Source organism: Myxocyprinus asiaticus, chromosome 42 (genome assembly GCF_019703515.2).
Source record: "Myxocyprinus asiaticus isolate MX2 ecotype Aquarium Trade chromosome 42, UBuf_Myxa_2, whole genome shotgun sequence".
NCBI classification, from domain to species: Eukaryota; Metazoa; Chordata; class Actinopteri; order Cypriniformes; family Catostomidae; genus Myxocyprinus; species Myxocyprinus asiaticus.
This window is the reverse complement of record NC_059385.1, coordinates 27017960-27037182: the sequence shown is the minus strand read 5'-3', so window position 1 is coordinate 27037182 and position 19223 is coordinate 27017960. Positions and strand designations below refer to the sequence as shown.

General features: G+C 37.8%; 1 protein-coding gene across 4 annotated transcripts; it reads right to left on the bottom strand.

Annotated features, from left to right (window-relative positions):
- Positions 1–1854: 1854 nt before the first annotated feature.
- On the bottom strand, positions 1855–18413 carry LOC127432553 (hsp90 co-chaperone Cdc37-like 1). 4 transcript variants are annotated; one of them, XR_007895762.1, is made up of 9 exons: positions 18176–18413; positions 12092–12361; positions 9482–9578; positions 9238–9353; positions 8684–8806; positions 8008–8181; positions 6190–6261; positions 5602–5829; positions 1855–5516 (listed from the first exon to the last, which is right to left on the bottom strand). XR_007895762.1 is itself a non-coding variant. In XM_051683770.1 (8 exons), the coding sequence occupies exons 1-8, from the start codon at positions 18251–18253 to the stop codon at positions 5421–5423; spliced, it is 1026 nt and encodes a 341-aa protein (XP_051539730.1). In that variant the 5' UTR covers positions 18254–18413; the 3' UTR covers positions 1855–5420. The 4 variants fall into 4 exon arrangements, 2 of the variants coding, with proteins under 2 accessions (XP_051539730.1, XP_051539731.1); XR_007895763.1 differs by having other exon boundaries at positions 8029–8181; XM_051683770.1 differs by lacking the exon at positions 5602–5829.
- Between the last annotated feature and the right edge of the window lie 810 nt (positions 18414–19223).

Here is a 19223-nt window from a genome sequence, read left to right as displayed (position 1 = left end):
GAGGAATGTATGCAACATTGAGAGTTCAATTTGATTTTTAAATGTACTGCTCAATTAATGTGAATTACTTTAGTCTTAACAAGCAAAAAACAGTTGCATTATGTCCTGTACTGTTTCTGTGTCATTACAATGTAGATTGACAGCCCGACACTTTTAGAGATTTCTTATCGACCATGAAACCGATTTTGCACTGATTGCAAGATGATTGTAAGAATTAATAGTCTTAGAAGGAATATTTTTTATCATAATATGTATTTTTTAATTCAGAAACATTTGTGAATGCATTCAAAAGACAATTACTAAAGGGACAAATATAATGTTTTTTTTTAAGCCTTTCCACCTTTATATGGTTTTCGAATCCAATGTAGTGCAATGCATTTATTACTATAATTTATGCATTCAGTCACACTGGAGAAAATGCTGTTTTTCACTGCCTAGAAGCTAACTCTATGGCACAATTTGCGATTCACTGTTTAAATTGTAGTGACCGAAAGCACAGTTCCTAAAAAATTTACCGAGACAAGGTAGTGATTTCTTGGAAAAGTCCAAAGACACAACTGCAATAAAGATAAAGTGGTTGACTCAAATAGATAAATAGTGTATACCTGTGTAGTCTATATGTATATTTGGTGATCACACTGTTTACTATATTCTGATCTTTCATACTGATAAGCCTACTTGATACGTGGTGTTTTCATAATGTTACAAATTTTGTATCATATTTGGACAAATATCTTTTTTTTTGTTTACATCAATTCTATTTTCTCAATTGCTATCTTGCACACTTTATGTTCTTGCGACACTTTTGTATATATTAACTTTAGATTGTTACATTTTATGACCACTGCCTGATGTTCATAATAAGTGGACGTGCTGACAAAAGCACGTACACTGTAAAATCCAATTAGTTGACCTTACTTAGGTTTTTCAAGGCAGTCGGTTTGCATGCTTTTTCTAAGAAAACATACTTATTTGGCTCAAGTAAACTGAACTTAATTTTTTAAGTAATGTTAACTAGTTACAAGTAAACTTATCTATGATTAAAGTATTGTTTTGTTGATTAAATTATATAAATTGGGTTATAACATGTATTATACAGTGTAAAGGAATTTATGGGTGAACTCCAGATTAGCCATAAGGCACTTTGAATTCTACTCAGTACTTCTTAGTGCACATAAATGTGCATTTTCATAAAATTAATTTCAGTACAGAAGAATGGCTTAATATTAACAGAACATTAGTCACCCTCATGGTGATTTCACAAAAATCTCAATTATCAACCAACTACAACAAAACAACAGCAATAGTCATAAGAATTAAAACACTATACATTTTTAAACAAAAAGTATTCTTTTCCTACATAAGTTCCCTTGTTTTGAGTTAGCAGTACTCGATGCCAAGTTTAAAGAATGTAAATATTGGGGGGCCTGGGTAGTGGTAAAAGACGCTGGCTACCACCCCTGGAGTTCGCTGGTTCGAATCCAGGGCGTGCTGAGTGACTCCAGCCAGGTCTCCTAAGCAACCAAATTGGCCCGGTTGTAAGGGTGGGTAGAGTCACATGGGGTAACCTCCTCGTGGTCGCTATAATGTGGTTCGTTCTCGGTGGGGCGCGTGGTGAGTTGAGCGCGGATGCCGAGGTGGATGACGTGAAGCCTCCACACGCGCTATGTCTCCGTGGCAACACACTCAACAAGCCACGAGGCAACAGGGATTCGTCCTCTGCCACCTGGACTGAAGCGAATCACAAAAGACCACGAGGACTTAAAAGCGCACTGGGAATTGGGCATTCCAAATTGGGTGAAAAAAAATAAATAAAACAAAATTAAATTAAATATTTGAGTTGATTCCAAAATGTGACATTTCAAGTACTGTTTAATTAGGACCACTTAAATGTTTTCATTAATGACAACTTTAGGATTTAGAGATTAATGGTAACTTCATTAAAACTAGTAAGAATAGTAAAAACCTAAGCAATTTAAGATTACTATTAGTATTTACAGTGCACAGTACACTTTAAAATAGTTTCATTGTACAAACCCACTAACCCCACTCTGTCAATCAAGAAAAAGCCCCTCCCCCCAATACAGTGACGTTTTAGACCACCGTTGCATATTTGCAATGTAGTGAGGTGAAAAAATCACCAGTTTTGAAATGAAGCTCTAAACAAAAGTTTAGAAGGAGCGTGTTTATGGCAAGCAATTTGATATTTATTCCTCAAAACGTACTTGTGTCTATTTTTATGTTACTAGTAAGTATCCCAATAGCGACTAGTATATTTTATTAACTAGCACTTACTCATTAGACACTAGTATTTATTCCAATAGTACATTTTCATTACTAGTACTTATTCCTTTGCTACAAGTCACTAGTTTCAATTGGTTTTTGCTTGTCAAATGTAATGACTAGTCAGAATGTCTATTTTATAGTTCAATTAAAAAAATCTTGCCAGTAAAATTTAAAATGTTACTAGTAACAATTGGAATAGAAACTAGTGCCTAATAAATAAGTTCCAATATCTAATAAATAAGTATAGTAAAACTAAAACAGATACTAGTCACTATTGGAGAAAGTACTTAACAATGCATTTACTAGTAAAATTAAAGGTATACTAGTCACTATTGGAAAAGTAAATAGTTTAATCACAGTTCACCAACAGCAAAATTTAGCAGGTAACAATAGTAATAAAATACATGTGGCAAAATAATACATAGAGACTACTGAATAGACACTGTCTATTTGAATATGTACTAGTTACCAATGAACAAGTACTAGTATCTAATGAAAATATACTATTAAAATGTAAAAAGAAACAGAACACTATTGTAATACTTACTAATAACTAAATAAGTAGACTACTAGTAACATAAAAATAAATACCAGTAAGCTTTAAGGAATAAATGTCAAAAGTGCTTGACATATATACATTCATTTATTCTGACCAATGACAACGGTTGAGTAAATATACCTGTATATAAACTGTTGCTTGCCTCACTCCTACCTCTTTTCTTCCAGCAACACCCAGACTCCACCTTATGCCTAGTTATTACTAAACTAAATTTAACTAACTACAGAGGAGTAATAAGAGTTCAGGTCAAGTCTTGAGCTCATGCCCTCCATTATGGACAGCAAGCTAAATTGGTTTACCTTCACTTCAAGGATTATATTAAAGCAATATTTCACCCAAAAATGAAAAGTCTCTCATCATTTACTCACCCTATGTCATCCCAGATGTGTGTGATTTTCTTCCACTGAACACAATTCAAAGATTTTTATAAGAATATTTCAGCTCTGTAGGTCCTTACAATGCAAGTGTATGGTGACCAGAACTTTGAAAGCTTCTAAAAGCACATAAAGGCAACATAAAAGTAATCCATAAGACTCCATGGGTTTAGTCAATGTCTTCTGAAGTGATATAAGTTTGGGTGAGCTACAGATCAATATTTAAGCCCCTTTTTTTTTTTTTACAATGAATCTCCACATTTGGCCAGACCAGAAGGTGCCGATATGCACAAATAATTTGAATTGCCAAAAGCAAAAGAAGAATGTGGAAGGTAAAATGGAGATTTATAATAAAAAATGACTTAAATTTTGTTCTGTTTCTCACCCACACCTATCATATCACTTCTGAAGACATGGATTTTACCACTGGAGTTGTATGGATTACTTTTATGCTGTATGTGCTTTTAGGAGCTTCAAAGTTTTGGTCACCTTTCACTTGCATTTATATGGAGCTACAGAGCCAAAATATTTTCCTAAAAATCTGTGTTCAGCAGAAGGAAAAAAGTCATACACTTCTAGGATGGCATGAAGGTGAGTAAATGAAGAGAGAACTTTCATTTTTGGGTGAACTATTCCTTTAACATGTGATCTCCTGAAATTCAAACTGATTTAATAGCTTGATCAACAAGTGAAACTTCAACATGTACTGTAAATGAAACATTTCACACAGTTCACACAGCTAATCAGTTTAAGATATTGTTCTGATTGCAAAGACTTTCACAATATTATCAACCCATTGTTTGCAGTTGTACATAATTTCTGGGTTTGCTGTATATGCACTGTGTGCAGTAACAATCAATGCAAACTGGCTCAATGAGCTAAAAATGGCATATCTGAAAGTTGTATTCTTAACATGAAAGATGATATTAATATAGTCTACAAGACAGATCAAAACCACCCATCTCTGTTATCTTAAAACTCATCAGCCTTCAGTTTTCTGTTTACATTTTGATCTAGTGAATGAGTGTTCAGTCTTTTTCAGTGTAACTGAAGGAAACTTAATAGAATAGTTTATCTTAAAGGTAAAATTCTGTCATCAGTTACTCAAAGAATGTCCACACATACAATGAAAGCTCAAAAGTCTTTCTATAATCCAAGTCTTTCGAAGCTATTCAACAGCAAAAGACCAAAGTTCTTATTCACTGAAAATCTATTGTCTATAGAGACATGTCTAGACGTGCAAAACTTGAATACGCAGAGGTGCAAATGAGATTTGAGAGCTGCGACGGATCGGAAGATTTTCAGTGAATAACGACTTAAATTTCAGTCTGTTCCTCACACAAAGCTTCAATAAGGCTTCAAAGCACTCAGAATAGTTGCACAGGAGAAAGTCATACAAATTTGGAACAATATGAGGGTGAGTAAATGATGACAGAATTTTTAAATTTCAAGGAGAACGTTTCCTTTAAATATTGCCGTTTTCCAAATACTGAGAGTTACTGAGCCGAATTTTCAAAGGATCTGCAAATCACTTTTTGCAAAGGTCTTATAGCTGCCATAAAATGCTTTCAAATGCTTCTACGAGAATGCGAGCAAAGTGGGTGGTCCTCCTTCTCTTTAGTGTCGATGGTCTATCTGCAGGAAGCCGACTGTAATCTACTGCGTCCATGCATGTGTGACTCATGAAACGGTTTCCAGATAGCAGCTAGAGTGGACGTTGTAGATCAGAATCCAACGGTGGAATATAAAAACTGCTGTTTGACAAAATGTTCAAACGAAAAATAGGTTTACGCTCTCTTCGTGGGAGAACACTTCTCAAACATAACTGACCTTGGAGATTGAAAACCCAAATAAACACAAAATATAAACTGCACCAATATTTATGAGGTTCCCATTTGCACTTCTGCTTAGAACATGTAACACTTTCCTAAACTTTTCTAAACTGCTAAAACAGAGAAATTCAGCAACAGAGATGTAACAAAAATTTGTGCACAAAAATGTAAGTGCCTTAAAATACAGTTCCTCGTACTTAAAAAAAAAAAAAAAAAGTTCTCTTTTAAACAAAAATAAAGTGCAGCACAGATTCAGGCACATTAACAAAACAAAAGTCTTTGGGCAGAGCCCTTTGTCTTCCTGTCCTCTGACCCAAAGCTGTTTTCCTATTGAAGCTTCATGGACTGATTGTGAGCGCCTCTTCACTGTTAGGTTTCCATCATTCTCCACTCGTCTGTTTCTGAACTCTCCTCTTTAGAGGCTCTGGGTGTATTTGTCCAAAGTTTTACATGATATTCTGCCACCTGTAATGAGTGAGAGAGCAAATTTGTGGATTACAGCAAAAGACAGTTGTAGCACAGAGATCAGAAGGTATCTGAAACACTGTACCTGTTGGATGCTATCACTCGCAGAATAAATGAATTAAGGCAGACTGCGGATAGTGTATTTTTATGACATCAGCAACTACAAACTTCTGTTTTTGCGTGATGCTGTATCTACACGGCACTAGAGGGCTGGTGGAGTTTATTTCTCAGTAACAGCACACCCATCGATATGCATTTTCCACAATTAACTGCAGCATTCACTATAAATCTGCACATCCATTCACATACAGATCTGTAGGGAGAGGGATTATAGATCAGTCTGCATTCTAAATAATGCTCTTGCAGATTATGGCTGTTACGTAATCCTTCCTGTCTGCGTCCTCTGGTTCTCACTGGCTTAGCAGCCTGTCTGTGTACATCAAGTTCAGTATATGCTCTCCATAGTTAGATACCAGCATGTGAAGAGTGAGCTCAGTTCTACCTGTTCAAAACCTCAAAACAACTGAGGAATGTGCAATACATTTCACCACTAACTGGTCCTGAAGCATGTCATAATACTTCCCTAAAGCTATAATGTTAGATCTTATGTGTGTATGAGTGGGAGAGCGAGTTGACATGTTCTGATGTTGTGAGCACAGTGCACCTGTGTTACCTGTGGGTTCATGGTGCTCAGCACATTCTGGAGAATATGCATATCTTGCATCTGGATGCATGTTTTCAGCTCCTGGAAATTCAACATTTATTATATGATTTTACAGATTGTTATTAGCCATTTTCATTAGAATTTAGATGCTTATCCAAGCAGAATATACAACTTAATACAAAAATATAAAATAAAGGTAATGCTGTTGTAACCAGGCACGACATGATAAAGCAATACATTTCATCTATTCCATCTTAATATGGGTTTATGAAATGGACAGTTCCAGCTCTAACTTCTGATTGGATAGGCCATTGTAAAATAGCTGCACACATGTGACTGCATATTCTATATTACAGGAATTTTATGGGTTCAATACAAGGGGAAACCAAACCGATTGATAGCATTTGTGGCATAATTTGGACACGTCTCTTATTTATTCTTTTTCTTTTTTTTTTTAAACATAGACAATAAACATATAATAAGCAACAGGCAATAATTGCAGTTACAGTGAGGTACTTACAATAGAAGTCAATGGGGCCATAAACATTAAAACACACCGTTTTAAAAGTATAGCCACAAAATGTAAATATTATACATATTAACATGATTTTAGTGTGATAAAATCTGTTCAAATCTGTTTATGGCAAATAAAGTTGTTATTATTGAAATAGCGTTACCCAGATAAGGTTAGTAAGCAATTGTATCACACTAAAATCATGTTAACACATGTAATGTTTACTTCCTCTGACTAAAGTTTTGAAACGGGGTGTATTTTAAAGGAAGATAATAATAATTAAAAACAAAACTCTCATTTACTGCAGAACACAAACTAACATTTTTAGTTTTAGTTGTCCATTTAATGCAAGTGAATGGTGGCCAGAACCTTGAAGCACCAAAAAGCACATAAAAGCAGCATTAAAGTAATCCATATGACTCCAGTGGTTAAATCCATGTCTTCAGAAGCGATATAATAGGTGTGTGGGTGAGAAATTGATCAATATTTAAGTCCTTTTTTATTAAAAATCTCCACCTATCCCTGACCAGTAGGTGGCAATTTGCATGAAAAATGTGAACCACCAAAAAACAAAAGAGGAAGATTGTGGAAGCAATAGTGGAGATTTATAGTTAAAAAAAAAAAAAAAAAGGACTTAAATATTGATCTGTTTCTCACCCACACCTATTATATAGTTTCTGAAGACATGGATTAAACCACTGGAGTCATATTGATTACTTTTGCGCAGCCTTTATGTGCTTGTTGGAGCTTCAAAATTCTGGTCACCATTCACTTGCATTGTATGAACCTACAGAGCTGAAAAATTCTTCTAGAAATATTTGTTTGCCAGCAGAAGTAAGAAAGTCTTACACATCTTTGATGCCATGAGGGTGAGTAAATGATGAGAGAATTATTTTTGGGTGAGCTATTCCTTTAATATTTATAGACTGGCAACATTCACTTCCTTTATACTGTAAGTGTCTTACTGCAAGCATGATTTTTACACACACACACACACACACACACACACACACACGTATATATATAAATGAGAATGAGTGGAAATTGTGGTAATCAAAATTATGCCACAAATGCTGTTGATTGAGCTTAACTTGAACCTGGAACAATGCTGCTTGGCAAAAAATAACTGGCCTACAGTGAGGCTAATTAACTATATTAATTGGCTATACTATATTACTTATTCCAATTGATGACTAAATACAACTATTTATTAAACATTGGTGTCTTTATCTAATATTTATCAGTCACTTGGTTTCCATTTTGTCACACTGAGTAGCCCAGAACATCTAATTATCATGTTGTGCGATGCCTACTGGTGGCAAAGTCTCCAAAACCTTTTTGGGGTCGAGTCGACAGCCTGCCGGTGTGTTTTGGTGCGCTGTCTCCTTTGGGATTTCCCCTTTAGATTTCATAGTGTACTCTTTTACTCTCTGCTTAAAGGCCTCAAGTTCTGTGTGGAAGACGTCCAGGTATCCCTCTTGCCCTGCCTTGGAAAATAAAGTTATTATATTAAAGTTATTTTGTGAATGAACTCGCATACTAAATCATAAATCTCATATATGAAATACAGTTTATTTAGTGAAGATGTGTGGTTTTTTTTTTTTCTCTCTACAAGAACACAGCAGAATGAGCTGTGAAATTTACACCAGAGAAAATCTCTCATTTTCTGCTTGCTCTTTTTCCTAGTCACATGCTGTCAGTTATGTCATGTCTCTCTCTAGTGGTGGCTGACATTAATGCATAACGCTCACATTAACTCAGACTGACTATTCTTAGCAAATGACTCTCTTGACATGCAATTAAGGCTTTATTTTTGCACCTCTCTGGCTAAATAACTCATGTAAGGTAGGTTACAGTAACTCAATTATGTTGTGTGATGATGTCTAGAATTGAATATGGAAATGCCAAGCACACGCAGAATGTGATGTCTGCAGCATTGCAGTGCACTGCAGTGGGCAGGCGATTCTCCTGTGATGAATGGACTCTCACTTTGGCTTTCTGAAAGAACTGACGGAAGCAGCCTCGTGGATCCTGCTGAGCATTTCGAGCCATCTCTAGGATAAACTGCGTGACGACAGCCTGATGAGCCACCTGCTCCATTAAGGCCTCTTTCTGCAGAAGATCCAAACAATACAACACAAACATGTAAATAAGTATCAGCAGCCATTAGAATATCTGAAACATGGGTTCATTTATTAATTTGCTATAACAGTGCATGTGAACTTCGGTGAGAGGCAGTGGTTAATCAAGAATTTCATCTGTTTAAAAACAGTGATTTGCAATCCCGTTTGGTGATGAAATCACACACTTCAGCTTTAAGTTGACATTATAAATGTCAACATACTTTTACTGTATCAATGACTCAGCATAATCAATGCAGCTTGTTATATATTGCTCCTGCTGATAAATAAGTAGGAAGAGAATTGCACACAGTCCATGAGCACATAAAATCTGCATACTGTACATAATATACATGCTACAAACTGCATAAATAGTATGAATAGTGGGAGTAGTATGGTAACATGATGTGTAAGTTGACTCACTTGCTCTGCCTGTAGTCGGAAGCACCACAGGATCAAGTAATTGGCTGTTTCTTCACATATGAGATTGTGGTACTCCGATAGAAAGCGCTGACTATCATCCCACCTTCTCAACATGCCTATCCAATCACAAGACAGATCAAATGATGACTCATCAATCATGGGACTGAGCCAACAGAAACAGTCCCACAACAAGAAATGACCCACAAGCAAACACTCAAAAAAAAAAAAGACCATGACCACTTACCAAAATGTTTCAAGAGCTCTTCATTACACTGGACGAAGTTTAAGCTTTTATCATGATCCGTTTCATAAGGCCAAGACTGTGAATTGTTTATGATACTCTAGGAAAAATAAAAACAATAAAAAAGCAAGTAATCTGCACATTAACTTAAAACTCTTGAATAGAAGTCACTGATGAAAACATTTAGTTGACATAGGTTTTTTTTTTTTATTTGTCAAATATAACAAATACAGATGAAAAGATGCATCATGACAACGATTAAACTATTTTATTAAAACATACCGTTGACGAAAATGACAAGTACAAAAATAATATTGCAAAATTTGAACAGTGCAAGATATAAACAAGAAACATCTAGAGAAACATCTGTTAATAGAAGATGGTATTAGATATGGTTCATCTCATCTATTAATCCAGTATGTCTGGGATTTCCCAGCTTGAGCTGCTTGAGTTAAACGCGCTGACCACCGGCAAAATGAACCGCTTTAAAACAGGATAATTACCTCAATCAAACGCATCCTGCTTATTTAAGAGATTAAATATGATATCCACAACATATAGTACTGTGCAAAAGTCTTCGGCACATAAGATGTTTCACAAAAGCATTTGTCTTAAGATGGTAATTTATATCTTCAGCTTTAGTGTGTCAATACAAAATATAAATGTTAGACTCCCAAACATTACTTTTGCAAATAGAAAAGATTAGAATAGAAGAACAGGGAGCCCTGCAACAGATGTCATGGCCCCCACTGAACACTGTGTCAGTCTGAGATTACATGAAGAGACAGAAGCAACTGAGACAGCCTAAACAAATAGAACAACTGTGGCCAATTCTCCAAGAAGCTTGGAACATCCTATCTGCCAACAACCAAGAAAAACTGTGTCCAGGTGTACCTAGGAGAATTGGTGCTGTTTTAAAGGCAAAGGTGGTCACACCGAATATTGATTAGGTTTTTTATGTTTACTGGACTTTGTATGACATTAAGTGATAAATGAAAACTATTTATCTCATTATTTTTTAAGACATCCTCACTATGCAACATTTTTCACAAGTGCCTAAAACTTTTGCACAGTACTGTATATGTAATATTACAACTTACATCTGCACAGACAATGAAGCGAATGAACATGTGAACTTGAACTAAATTACATGCTAGTCATAATATGTAACTTGCGTCATGAATACTCCCGTTTCCATAAAAACACATTACATGCAATGTAATATCAGAAACTGGCTAAACATGGAAAATTAATATCAGTCTCTAAAGCATAAAGAATTCAAAATATAAGACTTACTCATGAAGTAAGGTATTACTTCAACGAAGGTATTGACAACTAGGGCAATTGTACAGTATTTTGAAATGTAGTCTTTCTTTTATATGTTTCATACATGTTTAAATTAAGAATATGTTAATACATTTTTTTTCTAAATGTTTGAATATTTGATTAAAGTTTGGTCAGTTACAGTTTGAACCACATTTTTGTCATTTTGCACATTTTCACCAACTAAAACATGTCAGTTTCGTTGACTAAAATAATATGCCATTTAAGTCAAGAGTAAAACTGAATAAAATTAATGAATATGACTAAAACAAAAAACAGTGTAAAAATTAACACTGGGTCGACAGAAAGATTTTGCCGATACCGATAACGATTAATCAGCCTACAGTTTTCAAATCGATTTATAAAATGGAAAAAATTCTTAGTGTGATGGGCACAGACTGCCTACAAGAGTCCAAAATGAATCAAATCCCAGACGTAGTTTATTTTGCAACCAAAATCCCAATAACAACCAGAAAAATTAAGATTGGGTGCATAACATGGGACTTCTAACTATTAACAAGCCTAAAATGCACTGGCACCTCTTATTTTGAAATGACTGTGCTTCCTGCTGCTCACAAAAACACATAAGAAAAACAAAACATGCATTCTTACAATCATCTACAATGCATTACAATATAAACACAAAGTAAACATTGCCATATAGGCTAATAAATTCTATATGAGCAGTTATTCATCAACAGCAGATTATCATTCATCAATAGTAGATTATCAGCAATTCTCTAATAAAAACAGACTTTTTCTCTTTTTTTTTTAGGGACACCGTCAGTCAAAACATGAACTTAACATGAATAATGTATATCTACTTAACAACGAAACCTCTTTGGAGCTCTCATTTTTTACAAACAAAAAACTATCGGTACCAATCGGTTTTGAATTTTGACGATAACTGATAGTTCCAAAAAGCAACTATCAGCACAACCGTTATATCAGTCGACCTCTAGTCATACATGTTAGAATTAGTGCCCTTGTTTAAGACCCCAAACCTCTGTCTTTGTAAAATGCGTATTGTGAGTGGCTTTGGATAAAATTGTCTGCTAAATGACTACCTCCAAATGAAAAATGCTGCTGTGTTTTCCTTTTAGGTTCAGGGCTGATATTTAAGTGAGATTTATGTCAGGTTTAAGTACTGAGATGACACGAACCCTGTAGTATGTCAATTGTACACAATGCATAAATGATTATGACATACACAAACACTGAATGACATGTGAGATTTCAAGAAATTTAAAAGCTCAATACAAGAGAGAAACAGGGGAGAGAGAAAACTACCTTGTCGAACACATCGTGGCTGGCATCTGGACACAGCGCTGGACTACTTCCCATCATGCTTTCTTTATGTCTCCACTCCTGTTCGATCTGTGAGAGTTCAGTGGAGGAGGCAAGTGCTTGAGCGCGCTCCTGTTCCACAGATTCTGAGCTGTGAAGCTCCAGACCGCACAGCTGGTTCTGCGCTTCTGCCAGCTGCCACTGCGACCTGATGGAGGCCTTCACACAGTGCTGCTGACGCTGGCACAGAGATGCCATGCTCTCCGCAGCGGACTGTGATGGGCAAAAGAGAGACAGAATTAGTCACAATGTCTCTAGAAAAAAAAAAAAAAAAAAAGATATGTCTGTATATGAAAATAATATTCATAGACTGTTAGTCTGGGCAAAGAATTTTGCTCCATTTTTGTCACCACTCCAGTCCACAGTTAAAGTCACATTACAAATTTCTGGGTTCCCACACTTTTTGCCCAATGAATTTCCATGACTTTCCAGTTGGTTATAACTGCAGGTTAAGGATTATAAAACATTATTATACAGAGATTGCTGGGGTGAATTTCCACTTATATGTCAGGTGACAATCCTTCTACTTTTATATCCTCTAGTGCACTGGCTAACCATTTCTCAACTCCAGACTCCAGGCAAACAAAAAAAAATCTGAAGAATAAGCTTCTTTTGTGGCCAAGGACTGCAATGTTTGATTTGATGTGTGAAAGAAAGAGTGAGAAATAGTTTGAATTGGTTTTGACTATAAATTATAAATGTTCTCATAACTGCAAATTTCAATCTCATTACATTTTCAACTTATCATTACTAAAACATATACCAATACATTAAGAACTAAGACAGACCGGAAAATGTTAACAACTATTAACTCCAAATCCGATTTATCCTTAGATCAACCGTTAGACATTTTGTCATAAAAGAACAATTTGGGTTAATGTAAAAAAATATTAAAAACAAGGTGTGAAATTAACAGTATAGCAATAATAAAATATATTGTTTATTTGTATTAAATTTGACAACAAATTTTTTAGAGCCTCTACTAAATGTTTACATGTTAAAGATATGTTTACATTTTGATATTTTTGGCTTGGGTTTTTTGAGTTCTGCTTATTACAGAAAATGTCGGAAAATATTCAAATATGTCTTGATAATACACAGTAAAACAGTTCACAGTAATTTCATATCTCCCTTTTCATGTTCCAATAGAAAAGACATTTTCCCAAAAAAATCTTTGTGTGACCTGAATGAAATCTGTTTTTTTAGTGAGAGCTAAACATAACCAAGTTTTGGTCAAAATGTAAGACATGGTGATTCTCACGAAACCTGCAAAGAAAAAAATATCCTGGACATACTTAACCCCAAATCATCACACACACACACACACATACATATATATAGTATATTTTTGCATAAATAGTTTTTCAAATTATTTTCAATAATTTTCAGGACACTTGCGCACTTAAGACGTTTTACTTTTATCAAGCGGCTTCACCAGTCTGTTCAAGTGCTGTGATTGCCTAGGTAGAGCCCATGCTGACAAGCTCTTGCCGAGCTTGATTGTGTTTATTGAGGGCGCGTAAAACTCAGCGCTTTGGACTCAGCTCGCTTTCATTCTGAAACCGAAGCCGGTCCCCTCCCCTCCTGTCATACTCCTTCTGGGGCTCCCGAGGGACACCACGAGGAAGGCGATGATCTGTGCGCAGCATGCCTGATATGATCACATATGGCTGAGATGATGAAGGGGTGTTATATCGCCAACGTTTATCCCTGCACTTGCTGACATTGTTTGTGTTCATTGCGAACACATGATTCTCAAAGCGCTTCACTCTCAGCTTGCTTCTGAGGAAGCCGACGCCAGTCCCCTTGTTTCCCTATATCTAGTGAGGACGGCGTACTGAACGTGGAGAATTTGAGGGTGATTGTCACTGGCTTGGGTCTGCGTCTCTTCTCCATTTCCAGCAGCCTCGCCTGTTTCCAGTTTTCACGCTGGTGTTTATTTCAGTTGTGTTTATATATATCTCGCAGGTGGGAAAATGGGACAAATCGGCCTCTGAGACTGTGATACTTGAAGTTTCTCGGCTGAGACTTAAACAAACAAAAAAAAATAAAACAAATAAATGGGTAAATGGTGTTCTCCGTGTTGGCACGCCTCCGAGATTCACCACCGGTGCCGTTCTTTCCAGGGCTGCACGAACAGCTAATTAAAACTTGACATTCTCCCTATTCAGTGAAATTTCAGGTCTCTAGAGCTGTCGCCTGGCGATGCCCATTAAACACAGTTCTCATTTTTGCCACCATTGGGAGCCGGGAATGTAGTACGTCCTTTACTCCGTAATGCAGGATGATTCGGCCTGTTTTTACAATTGTTGGCGACATGACAGGAGACTGCCAATGTCGCAACACTAAGATTTTAGACGCATCCACGTCACCTAATAGCCATCTTGCTTTCCCTGCTGTCGCGAGTCGGGAAGGAAGGAGTGCGACGTGCTGCAGTTCGCATGGCAGCCTCTTCATTTCAACAGTGTGCCACCCACCAGTTGCCAGGATCGACGAGATGTTTGCAGCACTGTTTGTGTTTATCCTGTTGCTGGCTAAGTGCCAAAAAAAGTTACGTTCCAATAAGGCAAACATGTGCACGAAAAAAGAGCTCTTTTCCAATTCCTCATACCTTGTTTCAATGGCATTATTCCCTCCATCATGACGGTGCGGAGTGTGTCAATTCTCCGTTCAGAGTTATTAAGTCTTCTTGAGAAAGATGTGACAAGAGACAATACCGGGGGGCGATGCTCAGAGCAGGTTTTACAACCGCTACTTCCTTGTCGCTAAAAATGGCGGCGGATCCCGTCCCATTCTGGATTTGAGACGCTGAACCGGACACTCTAAGTTTTCTTTCAAGATGGCTACTCAGAAGCAGTTTTTGGCCCACATATGTCCTATGGACTGGTTTGTGTCAAGCGACCTGAAAGACGCTTCATGAACACATATCCCCTCTTGAGATTTGAATTCTTGAAATTCACCTTTGAGGGGACTACTTACCTGTTCCCCCTTGACTTGTCCCTAGCTCCTCGCTCATTCAGGAAGTTTGTCGATGCGGCACTCGCTCCGCTAAGTCTGAGCGGCGTTCGTGTTCTGAATTACCTTGTTTACTAGTTGATTACTCTTAGCACAGTCAGAGGTTGCAAACACAGGGAAAAACCTGTTGCTCGCACATTTGGAATGTCTGGGACTCAAAGTCAACTACTCGAAGAGTGTGCTGATGCCCAGTTGTCAGATCTCATACCTCGGAGTGAATCTTGACTCGGTCACTATGCTGCCACGCCTGACAGAACAACACATACAATCCATTCTCCGATGCTTGGACACTTTCAAACTGGGGAAAGTGTTTCCGTTGAAGCTTTTTCAATGGTACCTGGGCCTTATGGCCTCCACAGCAGCAGTCATCCCGCTAGGACTACTGCAGATGACACCTCTTCAATACTGGCTCAGATCGAAGGTGCCTCATCATTTATGGCGCCACGGTTGCTTAACGTCTTGTGGCATCATGCCGTTGTCTAGCCACATTAACCATTTGGAAAATGCCCATGCTATATTAGATGGTTGCGACACTCAACCAAGTGACCAGATACAAAGTGGTCACGACGGTGCCTCTAACATGGGCTGGGGAGCTTCATGGTTAGGCGTTCCAATTTCTCCCATTCACTTAAATAGAAGTTGCCCATCTCTGCTAAATAGTCTCTGGTATAGGCGTATATAGTGTACGTTGCTGCCATACCGGACACGTCCCATTGAGCAGTCCGTCAATAGGCAGACATCCTTTGTAATATTCTTGAGTGGTGCGGGGCAGTTGAGACCGTTTCGCCCCGTTACTGTTCCAGTTTAGGTTTACAGGCCTGCTGTTTGAGCCACTGAATACAGTTAGTTTACGTGTACTCTTGTTAAAGACTGCGCTGCTTCTTCCTTTGGCTTCAGTGAAACGTATTGGGGACCTTCAAGCGCTGACAGTTGATGACACTTGCTTAGAGTTTGGACCAGGCTTGTCAAGAGCCGTTCTCAAACCCAGAAAAGGCTATGTGCTGAAAATTTCTGTCACTCCTTTCAGGGCACAGGTTATTACCCTTCAGGCTTTCTCCCATCCTCCGTTTGTTTCGGACGAGGCAGATTGGCTGCACAAACTATGTCCAGTAAGGGCACTACATGCATAATGTATGACGATCGTATGAGGCAAATAAGACGGTCAAATCAGATCTTTGTCAGCTTCAAAGGGCACTTTAAAGGTTTCCAAACAAAGGTTTTCACATTGGATTGTAGATACCATTGCACTCACATATGACACACAAGGCATACAGTGTCCTATTGGTGTGAAAGCTCACTCCACTAAAGGCATGGCCTCTTCATGGGCATGGTCTAATGGTGTTTCCTTGGAAGACATCTGCCTAGCTGCAGGTTGGGCTTCCCCTAAATCTTTTGGTAAGTTTTATAACCTGGATGTCACCTCTATCTCTCTTCTCAAGTGCTTTCTGTGAAGGAAGTTAATTTGTGTTTTTCACTGCTATGCTACTAGCTTATTTATACATGGTCAGCAAATGACAGCGTCGAATTGACAGATTTTTTTTTTTGGGGGGGGGAGGGATTTTTTTCCCCTTTTCTCCCCAATTTAGCATGCCCAATTCCCAATGCGCTCTAGGTCCTCGTGGTGGCATAGTGACTCGCCTCAATCCGGGTGGTGGAGGACGAATCTCAGTTGCCTCCGCGTCTGAGACAGTCAATCTGCGCATCTTATCACGCGTCTTGCTGAGCACGTTACCACGGAGACCTATCGTGTGGGGAGGCTTCACGCTATTATATCTTGAGCCCTGCGTCCGAAACCGCATACTGTCACAGTATGTACTGTATTTGATGAGAAACGCACTTCTCGGCCAGTAAAACAGTACGCTCTTTAGGTATGTATGAATAGAATTCGGACATACTAACATCTGGGAACATACGCATGGTCCTGTGACAAGAATATATGACGTGACAACAACCGTGAAAATAATCTACTTAAGTTCAGTTAAACAAGCACCATTTAAGCACAATGAGCAATGTTCTTTGTGTATACAGCACTTACTGCTGAAAACAGCCTTCCGCCCCGCGGTTCTCCGCCATTTGTTTTAAATCCAACATTTGAATGTCATCGTCACCTCAGCTTCCGATGCATTGTGGGAGAGGAAAGTGTTCAACCGATCCACGCTTCGGATTCCCGCTGGAAGTAGTAGGTCATCCAGGCATTTCTCGCTTACTGTCTTATGAATACTATGGATTCGGACATACTACTCCACTGGCATACTATATAGTAGGGAAGTATGGATATTCGGACGCACTCAATCCCTCCTTTCAGGGAACCAGGGTTACAGTCTTAACCTTTTGTTTTATTTTCTATAGCCAAGATGTAATTTCTTATTTGTTTCTTATGATTTTGGTGTAAAAGAGGACTAGGATATTTTCTTGACAGGTTTTGTGAGAAACACTCAATGTTGTCATTTTAATTTGAAACAGTCGGTCTTCTGCAGTTCAAGGTTATGCAGTTGATGTCTTATCTTAAAAGCAGCGCAGTTAATGCAGAGATAAATAACATAAATAATGATAAGAAGAAGATAATCTGTGATGAAACTGTCAGTGGAATTTCCATGTATCAACTATCATCAAAGCAATCATTATCTACGACATGCTTGTGAACACGAGACGGTAAACAATAGTTCATGATCTCATATCAAAGATCCAGACAAAAGCCCCTAATACCCCTGTCAGGTGTTCTGATACAATAACCATATACCCATTGCTTTGTCTCAGAACTGCCTGGACATAATTTATGGCCATCATAGACGCGCCCAAATGAGACCCAAAATTGCTATGACGGTAGACAGCTCAATAGTTGAAACAGCCCTTGTTCATCCTGCTCATGCTGCAGTGAAGTTTAACCGGCTAACGTGTCCTACCGAAGGAATTCACCACGCGTTCAAGTTAAAACACTTGGTGAACACAATTGCATAATGACTTATACGGCACTGCGGCATAAATAAGGCGGTAGTGAACTTTCTCAGGTACCTCGTGTGGGTGTGTGCGGGTCATGTTTTCATTTCGGTCCTGTTGAGAATGAAAAGCGCCGCCTCCAAACCACTCCATCCCGCTGCTTAAACTCGGTCCTGAAGCTTCGCTCCGGGTTCAGGTGTTTATATAATTATGATCCGAAAGACACAAGCACTTCGCTAGAGTCTCGGAGTTATTTTCAGGTTATAACATCAGCAGTCCCACAAGCAGCTCCTTTTAGCACCTTCTGACAACTTCCGTGCTCTGACGCACTCACTCGTCACGTGATGCAGGACACAAATCACGTGACACAACTTTGAAACAAAAATATGCTATCAAATCTGTGAGATATTTGTATACATATATTGAGAGCCTACATCAATAAAATAGAAAATCAGCACGTGGAGTCAGGAGTAAAATGTATTTATTTGTATGTACTGTAATTCCTATCCATATTAAATACAAAGAGGTTTACTTTAAAGGGATAGTTCACCCCAAAATGAAGATTCTCTCAACAATTATTCACCCTCATGCCATCCCAAATGTGTATGACTTTCTTTCTTCTGCAGAACACAAATGAAGAGTTTTAGAAGAATATTTCATCTCTGTAGGTCTATACAATGCAAGTGAATACTGAACAAAACTTTGAAGCTCCATAAATCACATAAAGGCAGCATAAAAACCTATTCACACCAAGGCTGTATTTTTGGTGTGAATGTTCATTCTGAACAAGCTTCTGACTCGGAACAATGCATTCTTATGGCTATTCACATCGGGTCCGCCGACAATCAGATGTTTTTTCTTTTCTATTTTTTTTGGTTTTTTTTGAGTGCGATGAAAACTGTCTAACCAATGAAATAAAAGTTTTTGTCATGTTTCCAGACTCGCTGCTGCTGCACAATCCAGCGCATTGGCACGATAATCAGCTGACAAACACAAAACAATTATCTAGAAGCTGTAAAAACATTTTTTAGAATATCACTGTAATGTGCAGATACATCATATTATATACGTAGTGGTGTTTTGTCTTAATATATATTATTTAATATGTAGATCACTGTGCCTG

Coding starts and splice junctions, on each gene's coding strand:
- LOC127432553 (XM_051683770.1), bottom strand. CDS start 18,253: ATGGAGTGGTTTGGAGGCGGCGCTTTTCATTCTCAACAGGACCGAAAT. Junction 9,579..12,091: donor GCCACGATGTGTTCGACAAG/GTAGTTTTCTCT, acceptor TATTTTTCCTAG/AGTATCATAAACAATTCACA. Junction 8,182..8,683: donor AGTTCTTTCAGAAAGCCAAA/GTGAGAGTCCAT, acceptor TTATTTTCCAAG/GCAGGGCAAGAGGGATACCT.